The sequence below is a fragment of the Sebastes fasciatus genome, chromosome 2 (assembly GCF_043250625.1).
Source record: "Sebastes fasciatus isolate fSebFas1 chromosome 2, fSebFas1.pri, whole genome shotgun sequence".
NCBI classification, from domain to species: domain Eukaryota; kingdom Metazoa; phylum Chordata; class Actinopteri; order Perciformes; family Sebastidae; genus Sebastes; species Sebastes fasciatus.
In genome coordinates, this window is record NC_133796.1 from 10,817,592 (window position 1) to 10,829,751 (window position 12,160).

The 12,160-nt window shown below is 37.3% G+C and overlaps 1 protein-coding gene across 1 annotated transcript; it reads left to right on the top strand.

Annotated features, from left to right (window-relative positions):
* The first annotated feature begins 5,087 nt into the window (after positions 1-5,087).
* On the top strand, positions 5,088-11,920 carry lrrc28 (leucine rich repeat containing 28). The gene is made up of 10 exons (XM_074661501.1): positions 5,088-5,252; positions 6,368-6,607; positions 6,797-6,837; positions 7,151-7,188; positions 7,660-7,797; positions 9,125-9,331; positions 9,419-9,521; positions 9,758-9,942; positions 10,447-10,606; positions 10,817-11,920. Exons 2-10 carry the CDS (start codon positions 6,440-6,442, stop codon positions 10,884-10,886), a joined length of 1,110 nt encoding a protein of 369 aa, XP_074517602.1. The 5' UTR covers positions 5,088-5,252; positions 6,368-6,439; the 3' UTR covers positions 10,887-11,920.
* The last annotated feature ends 240 nt before the right edge of the window (positions 11,921-12,160 follow it).

Genomic DNA, 12,160 nt, shown 5'->3' on the forward strand with positions numbered 1-12,160 from the left:
ATAATAAAGTCATTTATGATACATTTTGAGGTAAAGATTGAGGTAATTTGGCAGTAATTCCAAAGAAATTTTAAATAGGTTACTTGCTAATTATCACCTAATTACCATGAAATTTGCGGACCTGTAAAATGAAGTGTTACCCAAAATAAATAAATAAAGCTTAAGTTTTCTGTCTGATAACATTTGACCACATTTTGTCAGTTTCAGGGCTCCATATGTTTGTGCTTTATAATAAACCTGAGTTCAAATTAATTCAAAGTAGAATCTATTTAATGCAGCAGCGAGCCTCAACATCTTATTTTTCTGAAGCCAAGTGTCTGTTGGTATAATTCCACTTTCTGCTAATCGACCTCTCTCTTGAATCAAGGGTGTTTTTTTCTGTATGCTGCTGGAGTTATCCACATTATTTATCTTTTTTCTCATCATATTAACATGTGTTCATAGACGATTGCTGAAGTTTAAATTGGGTTGAGAAACAAGTGGAATTATCTTACAGCGCTGTTAATGCTTTAAGAAAAATAAGATGATGATGACACTAAAAGGACTCATTAGAGTAACAGAGGCTCTTCTCTTCTCCTGAACGTGTTCTTTCATTTAAAAAACACTAAATCCAGCAAGACACAATTGATCAGAGAAGTGCGTTAGACCGACCACTTTATCGAGATTTACTGAAGAGACGCACTAAAACATGAAGGCGAGTATACGATCACAGAGAGGACCACATGGAATAGATATTGAAGGCTCATTCACTTCAGAGAGTTTGGATTCCCAGCCCACATGTTCCTTCGTTCTTTATGTTTTCTGAAGTGTAAATCACTGTACAAATTTCCCCACATTTCCCCCCTTCAAATATTTTGATGTTCTTTTGCTATTTTGGGGGAAGGTTCTGTTATTCCTTCAACCATCCATCTACCTCACTCTTTTTTTTTTTCTTCAATTTATTTACATGTACAGAAAAACTAAACATTTCATCTCTGTTGTCTGATGACGATCGTACTGAGTGCTGTTAATATGGTCAAAGTCAAACCACAAACCAAACCATCCTGGAGGGTCCACAGGGGAAACCACGTTAATGCTGGTGAACGTTTCTCTCTATTGTGCAGATGATCAACAAATCTTTCAAAGGCTCCTTGTAGTTTATCACCGCTGTCGGTTTACTCGGGCTCTTGAAGACTAGACGGCTGGTTTATTTCTCAGATGCTCTGCTCTTAGAGGAGCTGATAGGAACATGGACGAAGGAAGGAAGTGTAGCCGTGCTGTGAGAGAGGCTGTAGTGAGTTAAAACCTCCTGACCTCCTGACCTTTCCATTCTTCTTCACCTCCTCCTACTGTCCCCAGGTACTGCTGGTTTCAAACCTACAGCCTGAAGTCTAACCCGAGTTTGTGCCTCGCATCGCCCTGCATCTGTTTGTTTGTTTTTCTCAAAATAAATACCTAGTGATCTGTAAAAAAAACCTAATTGGTCATTCAGCAACACTTTCTGTTGTTCTAAAGGTATTTCCATAATTCACAAAGACTCTTGTTAATTAACGATTTTTAATCCCTTTCCTCAAATTGGGATTATATTTTACCATCCAGGTAGATAGAGATTGCCTTGCTTGGTTTGTACCAAATAGAAAAATATATATATTAATAAATTCTTCTATATAAAAAATATAAAATAACACAATTAATATAAATATAGAAAAATATAAATGATGATACAACTTTGTTTGGATTAAGAAAAAGAGCCACACCTTGAGAAACAGATTTAAAATCCTTTTCTTTTTTTTTCGTGCTGCAGACAACAGAATTATTATTTTTAATTTTTATAGAGCCTCTTGAGGATTATGAAAAAACCTTTATAGAAACAGCGGCATGTGTTTGTTAAACAGCTTTCGGAGGGGGGGGGGGGGTTTCAAAGGAAAAATTTGGATGCTATGTCGCTCTGTGACTTGAATGTACGGTAATACATGAGGCACAAACTGGGGCAACCAGAAGGTGGTCGGTTGTGAAAGAAAATTCTCTTTTAAAATCCACATATGACTTTACTTTGATCATTAGGAGGACCGTCCTGTCTTTAAGCAGTAAGTGAGTTACTAACTGAAGAATGTTAGACATTTAGTCTTTGTTTTCTGGGTTAGGCATGTGTCTTAAAAACATGCTGTTACTATATCTTCTTTGACACATTATCAATGGAATTGGAGTTTATACAGGACTGCAGGTTGACTGATTTTTCTCACTGTTTTTCAGTGTGATAATTTAATTTTCACTACAAATAGAGGGGCGTTATGGAACTTATGTCAGTCACTTTTGGCTGCTAAAAAAACTGATGATCTGAGGATCAGTGTGTCTACTTCGGGACAGACTGGTTATCTTTCAACACTACACACATGTCACTGTATGACATTAGTTTATCAATACTTACTGCTTCTGGTGTTTGGTTCAGTGAAATTGATCACAAGACATGGTAACTGTACATCCTCTGTAAGAATTAACTGACCTGCACACTCAACTGGGTTGTTACTCATCATTTAATGAGTGGTGTTAAAGATATTTTGTGTATTACTTCCTCTTCATGTCTTTACTGCCATTACAGGACTTTTGATGTTCCTTGTGTCTAGGCTTGTTGCCATGGTGATCATAATCCCAGTCTCTTCCCTCACTTTACAAGGCAGGTTTGTAGTGTCAGACTGGGAGTGATTTGGGTCCTGGTTAAAGAGTTCACCTGGTCCGACCACAGCGAGATCAGGATGGGTATTTCAGTGTTTGTGGTCTGATTTTCGCCTCACTTTTACCACTGGAGCACCACAGAGTGGACACACAAATCAAACTAAATTGTTTTCTTCTTTCTCCCCCTTCCTTTTCTTTTGTTTGTTAACGTTGAAGGCCAATTTGTTACCAAGATTTTGATGTGTTGTAAGTTATTCATAGCCTTCCAACTCTTGCGTTTCTATTGAAATGATCGGTTAGATTGAGGTTTCATTTTGGTTTTCTTTTGTACATGCTGTTATAAAAAAAAAATGAATTTTTCCTGTTATCAATATATATTCTGAGTACTGGGGGAAAAAACGATTGGCTGAAGGAAAAGAGATTGTCTGTTTCTCTGATTCTTTTTTTTTCTACACAAGATTTAAGATGAATAAAAATGTATGCAAACTGTTTCACTGCTCATCTTTGTTGGGAAGTTTGTATTATTTGTGCTCCACCTAACACATTTTAAACAATGCTAGTGAGGAGCCACATTTCACATTTCACATTTTGTCTGGGTCTATGGCACGAGGATTGCCTCAAACTACAACATTACTTGCACAGTACAGCAGCCATAACACTAAGTATAAAACTGGATCCACAACAGAAGGGTGAAAGGGTGGAGGACTAGCTACTGAAGAGCTACAGTGGGATATCTCTGGAGCGCAAATGATAAGTGCTCTTTACCCCACTATGGCTGCAGTTACAAGTTACTACTCCGCAGAATAAGATAACGCCTATACATACCAAAAAAAGTAATTACATAAAAATATGATGCATTAACTTTCCAGCTGTTTGTTTGGCCATTTACAACAATATATTTCTAAAAGAATTTATACTTTTTTTCTTATCTGAACAGAGTGTTGTTCTTATTATAATACTTTCCCAGCACAGTTTTGTTAGATGATTTAAATACTTTCTTCACCACTGGTAGGAACATATTCAGTGGGTGGATTTGGGTCATCTGTGCAGGTGACGAAGCTCTCAGGAGAAAGGAAATATATATACCATGAAGACACCAGATGCACTTAAGGAAGTGGTGCTGTACATTGTGCTGGAGAATGCTTTTTATTATTGTTATTATTATTATTATTAGTAGTATTGCTATTTTTGTTATTATTATTAATTATATCATTTATCTCAGCTAGAAAAAAGGAAGTTCAACAATACCACTGTTGTAAGCAAAAATGGCAATAAATTAAAAATACTCCATTACGAGCATAAACTGTATATAAAGATCTTACAGTCTACAATTACAAGTTAAGGTACTTAAGTCAAAATGTAGCTTGAGAGGTGCAGAGGTATTATTAGCAAAACTAAAAGTATTCTTTTTGAATTATGTTCCCTTTTGGTGTGTTATAAGAATATGATTACTGATGCATTAACATGTACGCAGCATTTTATTGCTTAAGGTCATTTTAACTGTATTTAACAATACAAGATAAGATAAGATATTCCTTTATTAGTCTCAGTGGGGAAATTTGCAGTGTACAGCAGCAAGGGGGATAGTGCAGAAACAAGAAGCAGCAATAAAAAAACAAAAATCAAGATACAACACAGTGAGAAAAAGAAAAAGAAAAGTAGACAGTAAAATATGAACAAGACATCATAATCCAATACATCATATTTTATAAGATGACCACATAATGTATTCAAGTAACCCGCAACTATAGCTGTCAAAGAAATGTAATGGAGAAAAGTTTAAAAAATGTAATAAATAAGATGAGAAAATCCTTTATTAGTCCGGCAGGGGGGATATTTGCAGGATTACAGCAGCAAAGGGGTACAGTGCAAACAACAAGAGGCATATCTAATAAATAAGATAAGATATTCCTTCCTAGTCCCGCAGTGGGGAAATTTGCAGCAAAGGAGATAGTGCAAAAAACAAGATGCATCAGCTAACACAGTGTAACATGAACCATTTAAATAGAAGGAAGTATAAAAAATAGGAGCAGTATGTACAGTATTGACACTAAACAGACTATTAACAAAATTGCACAAGTGGAAAATGATATTGCACAGTGAGAATTAAACTAAATTCCACCTGAAAATATCAGGTTATTGTCAGTTTTTGGTGTGTAAGTGTGAGTAGTCTACTGGGAGCAGTGCTGCTTGTGGAGTCTGACAGCTGCAGGAAGGAATAAGTAGGTAAGTAATGTAAAGTATAAAGTAGTAAAGTACTTCAAAATGTTACCTCTAGCACTTCACTACTTGAGTAAATGTACTACTTTACACTACTGCATGCAGGATGTCATGTTTCATGCAGTAACAGCAGGTGGCAGCAGCAGCAACACACCAGCAGTGTGTCTGCAGTTAATTCAGAAGAAGAAGAAGACGAGCGTGACACGTGACGTGCCAGTGACGTATTACGTTGTTTACGCCAGAGCACTGTTGCTACTCAACAACTCCTCAGTTAGCTTTAGCTCTTATGTGCTTTAACAAACAATCATTCAGGATTATTAGACGGGTCGTCTGCTTTATGTGGAGAATAAAGTAGAGTAGAATGGTCCTGCACAGTTAAGGTAAATAAATACTTTATGTCTTATTGTTATTGACTGTAAATGTGCTGCTAATAGCAGCTACTTGGCTAGCATGCTAATGATGCTAGCATGACAGACAGGTGAGCACAACCAGCTACCTGCAGCTAGTCTGCAACAACATGACGTCAGCTGCAGGCTGCACAGTGTGTTTTACCTGTATACTAAGTCTTTAACAGCAGCTTCCACTGCGCTGTCGGTCTCAAAACCAACAGAACATATGTGTGTATATGTGTATATATATATATATATATATATATACATATGTATGTATGTGTGTGTGTGTGTATATATATATATATATATATATGTGTATGTGTGTATATATGTGCCTGTGTGTATATATGTGTATGTGTGTGTGTATATATATGTGTTTATATATATATACGTGTAGGTGTGTGTATATATGTGTGTGCATATGTATATATGTGTTAGTGTGTACATATTTGTGTATGTGTATATATATGTGTATGTGAGTGTATATATGTGCATGTGTGTGTGTATATATATATGTGCATATGTGTATATATGTGCCTGTGTGTATATATATGTGTATGTGTGTATATATATGTGTATGTGTGTATATGTATGTGTATGTGTGTATATATGTGTATGTGTGTATGTATATATATGTGCATGTGTGTATATATATATATATATGTGCATGTGTGCATATATATATGTGCATGTGTGTATATATATGTGCATGTGTGTATATATATGTGCATGTGTGTATATATATATGTGCATGTGTGTATATATATGTGCATGTGTGTATATATGCATCAGCTAACAGTAAAAAAAAAAGAGCTAAACAAAAAGTAACAAAATATGAACCATTTAAATAGAAGGAAGTATAAAAAATAGGAGCAGTATGTACAGTATTGACAATAAACAGACTATTAACAAAATTGCAGAAGTGGAAAATGATATTGCACAGTATGAATTACAGCGGAGTAGTACTGATAGACAGTTGGTATACAGTAAAGTGCAGTTCTTGTCAGTTCTTGGTGTGTATGTAGGTCTGTTCTTAGCTGCAAAGGTCAAAGAAACAAACATTGCTGTTTCTTAATGCCTCTGTTCACATGTTTTTCTTTCAGGAAATAGTGATGCCATAGAGAAAGGAGGCACTGCCAAGTCTCCTCCACCGGGAGGAGAGGTTTCCTCAGAAAATGGCAACTGAACTCCATGAGGCTATTTTCATGGCCAAGCAGGAGCGCCACAAAAACCTGTTTCTTAACTACAGAAACCTGAATAAATTCCCAGTAGAGCTGCTGAAGGATGAGGGCCTGCAGTATCTGGAGAGACTCTACATGAAGAGGAACTCACTCACAACACTGGTAGTCACACAGGCAATACATGCTGATTTCTGCTGATGTCAGACATCACAGATTCAGTTAACAGAACATGACTTTACAAATGTTAGAAGCTATTTTAGTTCGACAAAAGAGGCAACAGTGAGCAGGGCATTTTCACACGTCTATTTCCTGTTACATTTACTGATTATTTCTGCTTTCTCTCTCTATCAGCCTGACAACCTTGCTCAGAAGCTCCCAAATCTCATTGAACTGTGAGTATTCAGCAAAGCTGTGTTTTTTTTTAACAAATAATCATAACAAGAGTTGCCATGAAGAGTTGCCTTTAACTATTAAGAATTAAAAATATTTGTATTATGCTCTGAATGAGGCTGTCTGATGCATTCTTAAATTGTAACTCTGACAGACTATTACACTTGGATGTACTGTATGTCTAACAGTTGACTCGAGATCTTGAAAATAAAAGGCCTCACACTGTTTTAAAACATTAACCGAAAACATTAATCAAGATATCAAATAGTTTGGTCTTTTCAAATTGTAACATTTTTTTTTTTTTTGTCATTTAAGGTATTTGCACTCAAACAACATAGTCATTATTCCTGAAGGTAAGTTCTCTGTTATGGCATTATAATGTGTCACTTAGCTTTCACTCAACAGCATTTGAGTCCATTGCTGCCCCACTTTGAGAAAAGTCTTTATGACCAAAGACATGGTTATCAAATGCTTCTGCTTGACTGTTACACTTGTGTAACTTGAGTGCTTTCAGTCTATGTTGTTTACACAATACTAAAACACAAATTCAAAGGGATTCAACAATATTAAATAAATAAGGGGCTGCTGGAAACCTCTCTATGTTTAAGAAAAAGATTGAAACTAAACAAGCAAACCAACCATAACAATAAAGATGAGATGCTCAGGCTGTAGAAATCATGTATAACACACATTCATTTATTAATACTGACATGACATAACGTGACACAAAATAGAGAAATCTGGAGATGAAGTCAAAGCCTTTATTTGTGTCAGTTAAGTTTGTCTTTTCACCATAATAAGGGCAACTTTGGTTTGATCCACAGCTATTGGAAACCTGGCCAGACTACAGTCACTGGATCTGAGCAACAACGCCCTCCAGTTCCTCTGTCCAGACATCGGCCGACTGAGGTCTCTACGGCACCTGAGACTGTCCAATAACTATCTGAAATGCCTTCCTCCAGGTATAACACAGCAGCTCTCTGTCTAGTTGTCATTTATTCCTCATGATCTTCTTCAAGTGCAGAGTCAGGTTTATTTTGTCACTCGAATTATGAAAAACACAGTTGAAATAAACAATGTTTTTCAGGACAACTGTATAAAAACTGACAAAACGTCAGACCAAACAACGGTAAAGTCAAGAAAAAAAAATATATACAGGTATATTGTACATCTGAATTCAATATGTATATCAAGATATATGTACATATAAACATAGTTATACACATATATTATCTTTGTTTGTCTGTTTGTGTTCCCCACACGGTCCACTTGCATGAGTCTCTAAATGACAACACATTTATACTTCATTCACGGTATAAAGTCAAGCAAATTGATTAACATTATACCTGTAACATTTGCCGCTGTGGGGTACTAAGTCATATTATGCATATTCATTGGTCATGGTCAGTTTTTAGTTGTGAAAATACCAACCTGAATTGAGTTGTTAAGTATTTAATTTGCCAGCAGAGGGCAACAAAGCTTCTCAACCAAACTGAAAAGAAAACGGACAACAGCATCACCATACTGTGTACCAGCAACACAGTGAGAATATGGACATTGTGTCTTTACTATAAATGTAGAAACTAGGTATTATAAATAAAGCTAAAATCCTTATTATTTTGTTTTTCATTTAATTTTATTTTGGAGGTTTAACAAAAAACAGTTATTGTCAACTTGACATTTTAATGTTATATTCTGATTTTAAGTTTTCAACCTCAGTACATTTTGTAAATAATTCGGAAACATTGGTGACATTTCAGCGGCCTACTGCTAGAGGTGGAGAACAAAAATGTTTGTTTACTGACGAATTACGATGTCCATACGAGTATCTTAACACACTCTCAGACAGAGATCTGTTTGCCTACTGAAGATCTTTTGCATTTGAGTTTCATTGCCATTTAAAGCCCAGTGTGGTAACATAAGGTCATAGTTACGATCACACCAACAGTCTGTCTGACTTAATTCCTTCTGACCTGTCCTCAAATGACTGAATCAATCCTCTCACTCACTGTCAGTGTCTGTAAAATACAGCAGGAAAGGGAATGTGATATTGAGAAACACACAGACTCCAGCCAAAATATCCGAGTGTTCTTTCTTGGTTCCAGACTCTTTGGAAATGTTAGATGACATGAAAAATAATGCTGCTGTTTGCAAAACTGTAAAGTTCCAAATAATTCCATTAAAAACATTTTAATTTTATTACATTTTGTGCCGAGATTTGTTGATTTGTTTTTTGAAATGGAAAATTTCTAATTTAGTCTCTCTCTCCTGTCTGTCTGACACCTTCAGAGATCGGTGATCTGCAGGACCTTGAGACTCTGGACGTGTCCATGAACCAGCTGAGGTCTCTACCGGATCGGCTGCACCGCTGTGTTTCTCTGCAGAATCTGACAGCGGACCACAACCAGCTGAGTCATGTTCCCCGGCAGCTCTGCTGGCTCCACCGGCTCAACCAGCTCTCCATGGCCGCCAACCGGCTGACCTTTCTGCCGCTCGGTCGGTAATACCCCCTTATCTGTGTGTTGCCATAGCGATGTAGATATTGCGAGCGAGGCAATGTTAATATCTGTGTGTGTGTTTTAGATCTGGGCAGATCACGAGAGCTGCAGTTTGTGTTTGTGGACAACAATGTGGACCTGAAAGGCCTTCCCTCCTACCTGTATAACAAGGTCATCGGCTGCAGCGGGTAATACAGCTTATCAGAGTTAGCTGTAGGTATTTGGTGGTGAAGTAATTTGATATAGCATTAGAGACATATAACATGAGTTAATTTAGCTATATATTGTTTGAATAGTGGAACAAAATTGTAAAAAGTTAAGATATGACTATAACACCATAAAAGAAATGCAGTTATACCATGTTTCAATTGAAATAAAAAATAAATAAATTGAGGGAGTATATCTGCGTGTTGCTCCCATACAGGTGCGGTGTGTCAGGCCAGGTGTTGGAGGGCGACCTGGGTGAGGTGTTGGGTCAGGCGCTGAGTGAGGCTCTGGTCGGGCTTCCGGCTGAAGTGAAGGTGGTGGGCTCAGAGACGGATAACGTGGTTCCCCTGGAGGAGATTGCCATGAGAGCCCTGCACCGCATCTACCACCACCGCCCAATAGGTGAGGAGTGAAACACCCCGTATACTGTACCTGTATTTATATATGTGGCCAGTTGTGCCTCACTAACACTGTAATCTACAGTTAAAGTGATAGTTTGGATTTTTTGAAGTGGGGTTGTATGAGGTACTTATCCATAGTCAGTGTATTACCTACGGTAGATGACGGTCGGCAACCCCACTTCAAAAACACCCGAACTATCCCTTTTAACTTCAATTTTTTTGGTTTTGTTTGTTATTTGTTTTTACTGAGCAGCTGCTAGTGTCTGACAGTAGGACGCCATGATTGCACTTCAAAGCTTGGAAACGTATGACTGGAATTAGAGTCAATTAAGAAATAAAAAATGAAACAACAATGAATGCACCAAACAAACAAAATGAAAACACCTATCACTGGAGATGGAAAAAAAAGTGTTTATAAACAAGTTGGTTATCAATCAAGTCACTTAGAAACACTTCGTTTGACTGCATAGAGTTATGAATACTCCCTGTACTGTTGTGTTTTTAGACATCAACTCGCTGCCTCCCATCAGCCTCCCGAAGAGCCTGCTGGACCTGCTGCAGTTCCCCCTGGGACACTGCCACCGCTGCAGTCAGACCATGTTCACCATCATCTACCCTAAACTCTTCCCTCTCCGTGACACCGCGCTGGCAGGAGTGCACCGCAGGTCAGAGCAAACGCACCTCTGTTCCTCTCCAACATGACCTACAGAGCTACAGCAGACCACTGACTACTAAATATAGAAACGTCACTCTTTTTCGCTACAATGTTTACAGATAACTACAAATCTCGTTAAATATTTGCAAAAGAATAGTTGTCAGCTAATCATGCACGCTCATCTTGCTCACACTTTTTCCCTCTCTTCTTTCCTCTGAAGGACGACGGTGAGTTTTGTGGCCTATTGCTGCTCCAGTCGCTGCCTCCGGACCTTTGACCTCCAGGGATGAGTTTGTTTTCTTTTCCCTGTACACACTCGATCAGGAGCTGTTGAGTGGTTTCCAGGAGGCGGCAGATAACAGCTTTTGTAATTTGTGTGGATCTTGAGGGTCTGTGAGCTCTTCATTGACAATACTAAGAACCACAGAGACACACGGCTCGTTCAGCAACATTTCAACACACTTAAGTCAAAGACTCAAACCTACATGATGTTCCTGAATCCAACCAACTGGGAGGATTGTATTCCTGTGTGTGGGGTGGAGGTCAAAATAATAACTACTATGTGTGAACAGTAAATTAACAGTATTAGACCGAAAGTAACTACTAACAAATTGGCACTTTTTAATAACAAGCACTGTTTGATTTTTGTGAAATCGGCCATTTTCCACACAGAAGTTTATTGCAGCAGACATCCTGTTGATTGTGGAGTCATATTCGAGGTATTGACATTTGTACTACAGTTTGTTTTACTGATTACTAAAGACAATTTGAAGGGTTAAAATTTCCTGTAAAACATATTTGATATGTGTAATGTTCACCAGCAGGCACAGGGACCTGTTAGAGAATTATTCTGAATGTATTTATAAAATTGAGGTACCAGTCAGTAAAATGAGCCGAGGACTCGTCTCACGTTTGTTAAAGAGGTTTCAGAATTTTTGCAGAGTTTGCAATGTCAGTCGTATTGGGCAGGTGTCTTTTTTTTTTTTTTTAAATGACTGATTTTGGAACAGGATTTAATATTAACATGTTAAAAACAAATGTTTTTTATCTCTACATTAACTTAAATGCACTCTGTAAAATTAGAATGAACCCAAAATGATCTAATTGTTGCAACAGGTTTAACATCTACAGGCCCATTCAGTTTGAGGTCAAAGGTTTCTGTCATCATCTGTAGGAGGAAATACAGTTTGTACACATCACTGTGTGGTTCTCTTGTTGAACTGACGCTTGTGTGTTAATGTTCATTACTATGTTGTACTATTATAATTTATCATTTGTTTTGATTGTGACGCATTTGGCAGTAAATGTTGTCTGATTTCAGCAACTTTAAGTGAATTTGTATCTTTTTTTTTTACGTCAAAGAGAGTTTGTCAGAGTGGATGAATAGATTGGTGTTAATGTGACAGTTGGACATTTGCATGTTAAACACTCAACCATAGAAAAACACACTTAAAGGAACAGTGTATAGCATGTAGGGGGATCTATTGGCAGAAATAATATAATCGTTACCTTAGAATGAGCCGTTTATATCTACTTAGGGAGTGGCTCCTCTTCCTGGAGCCAG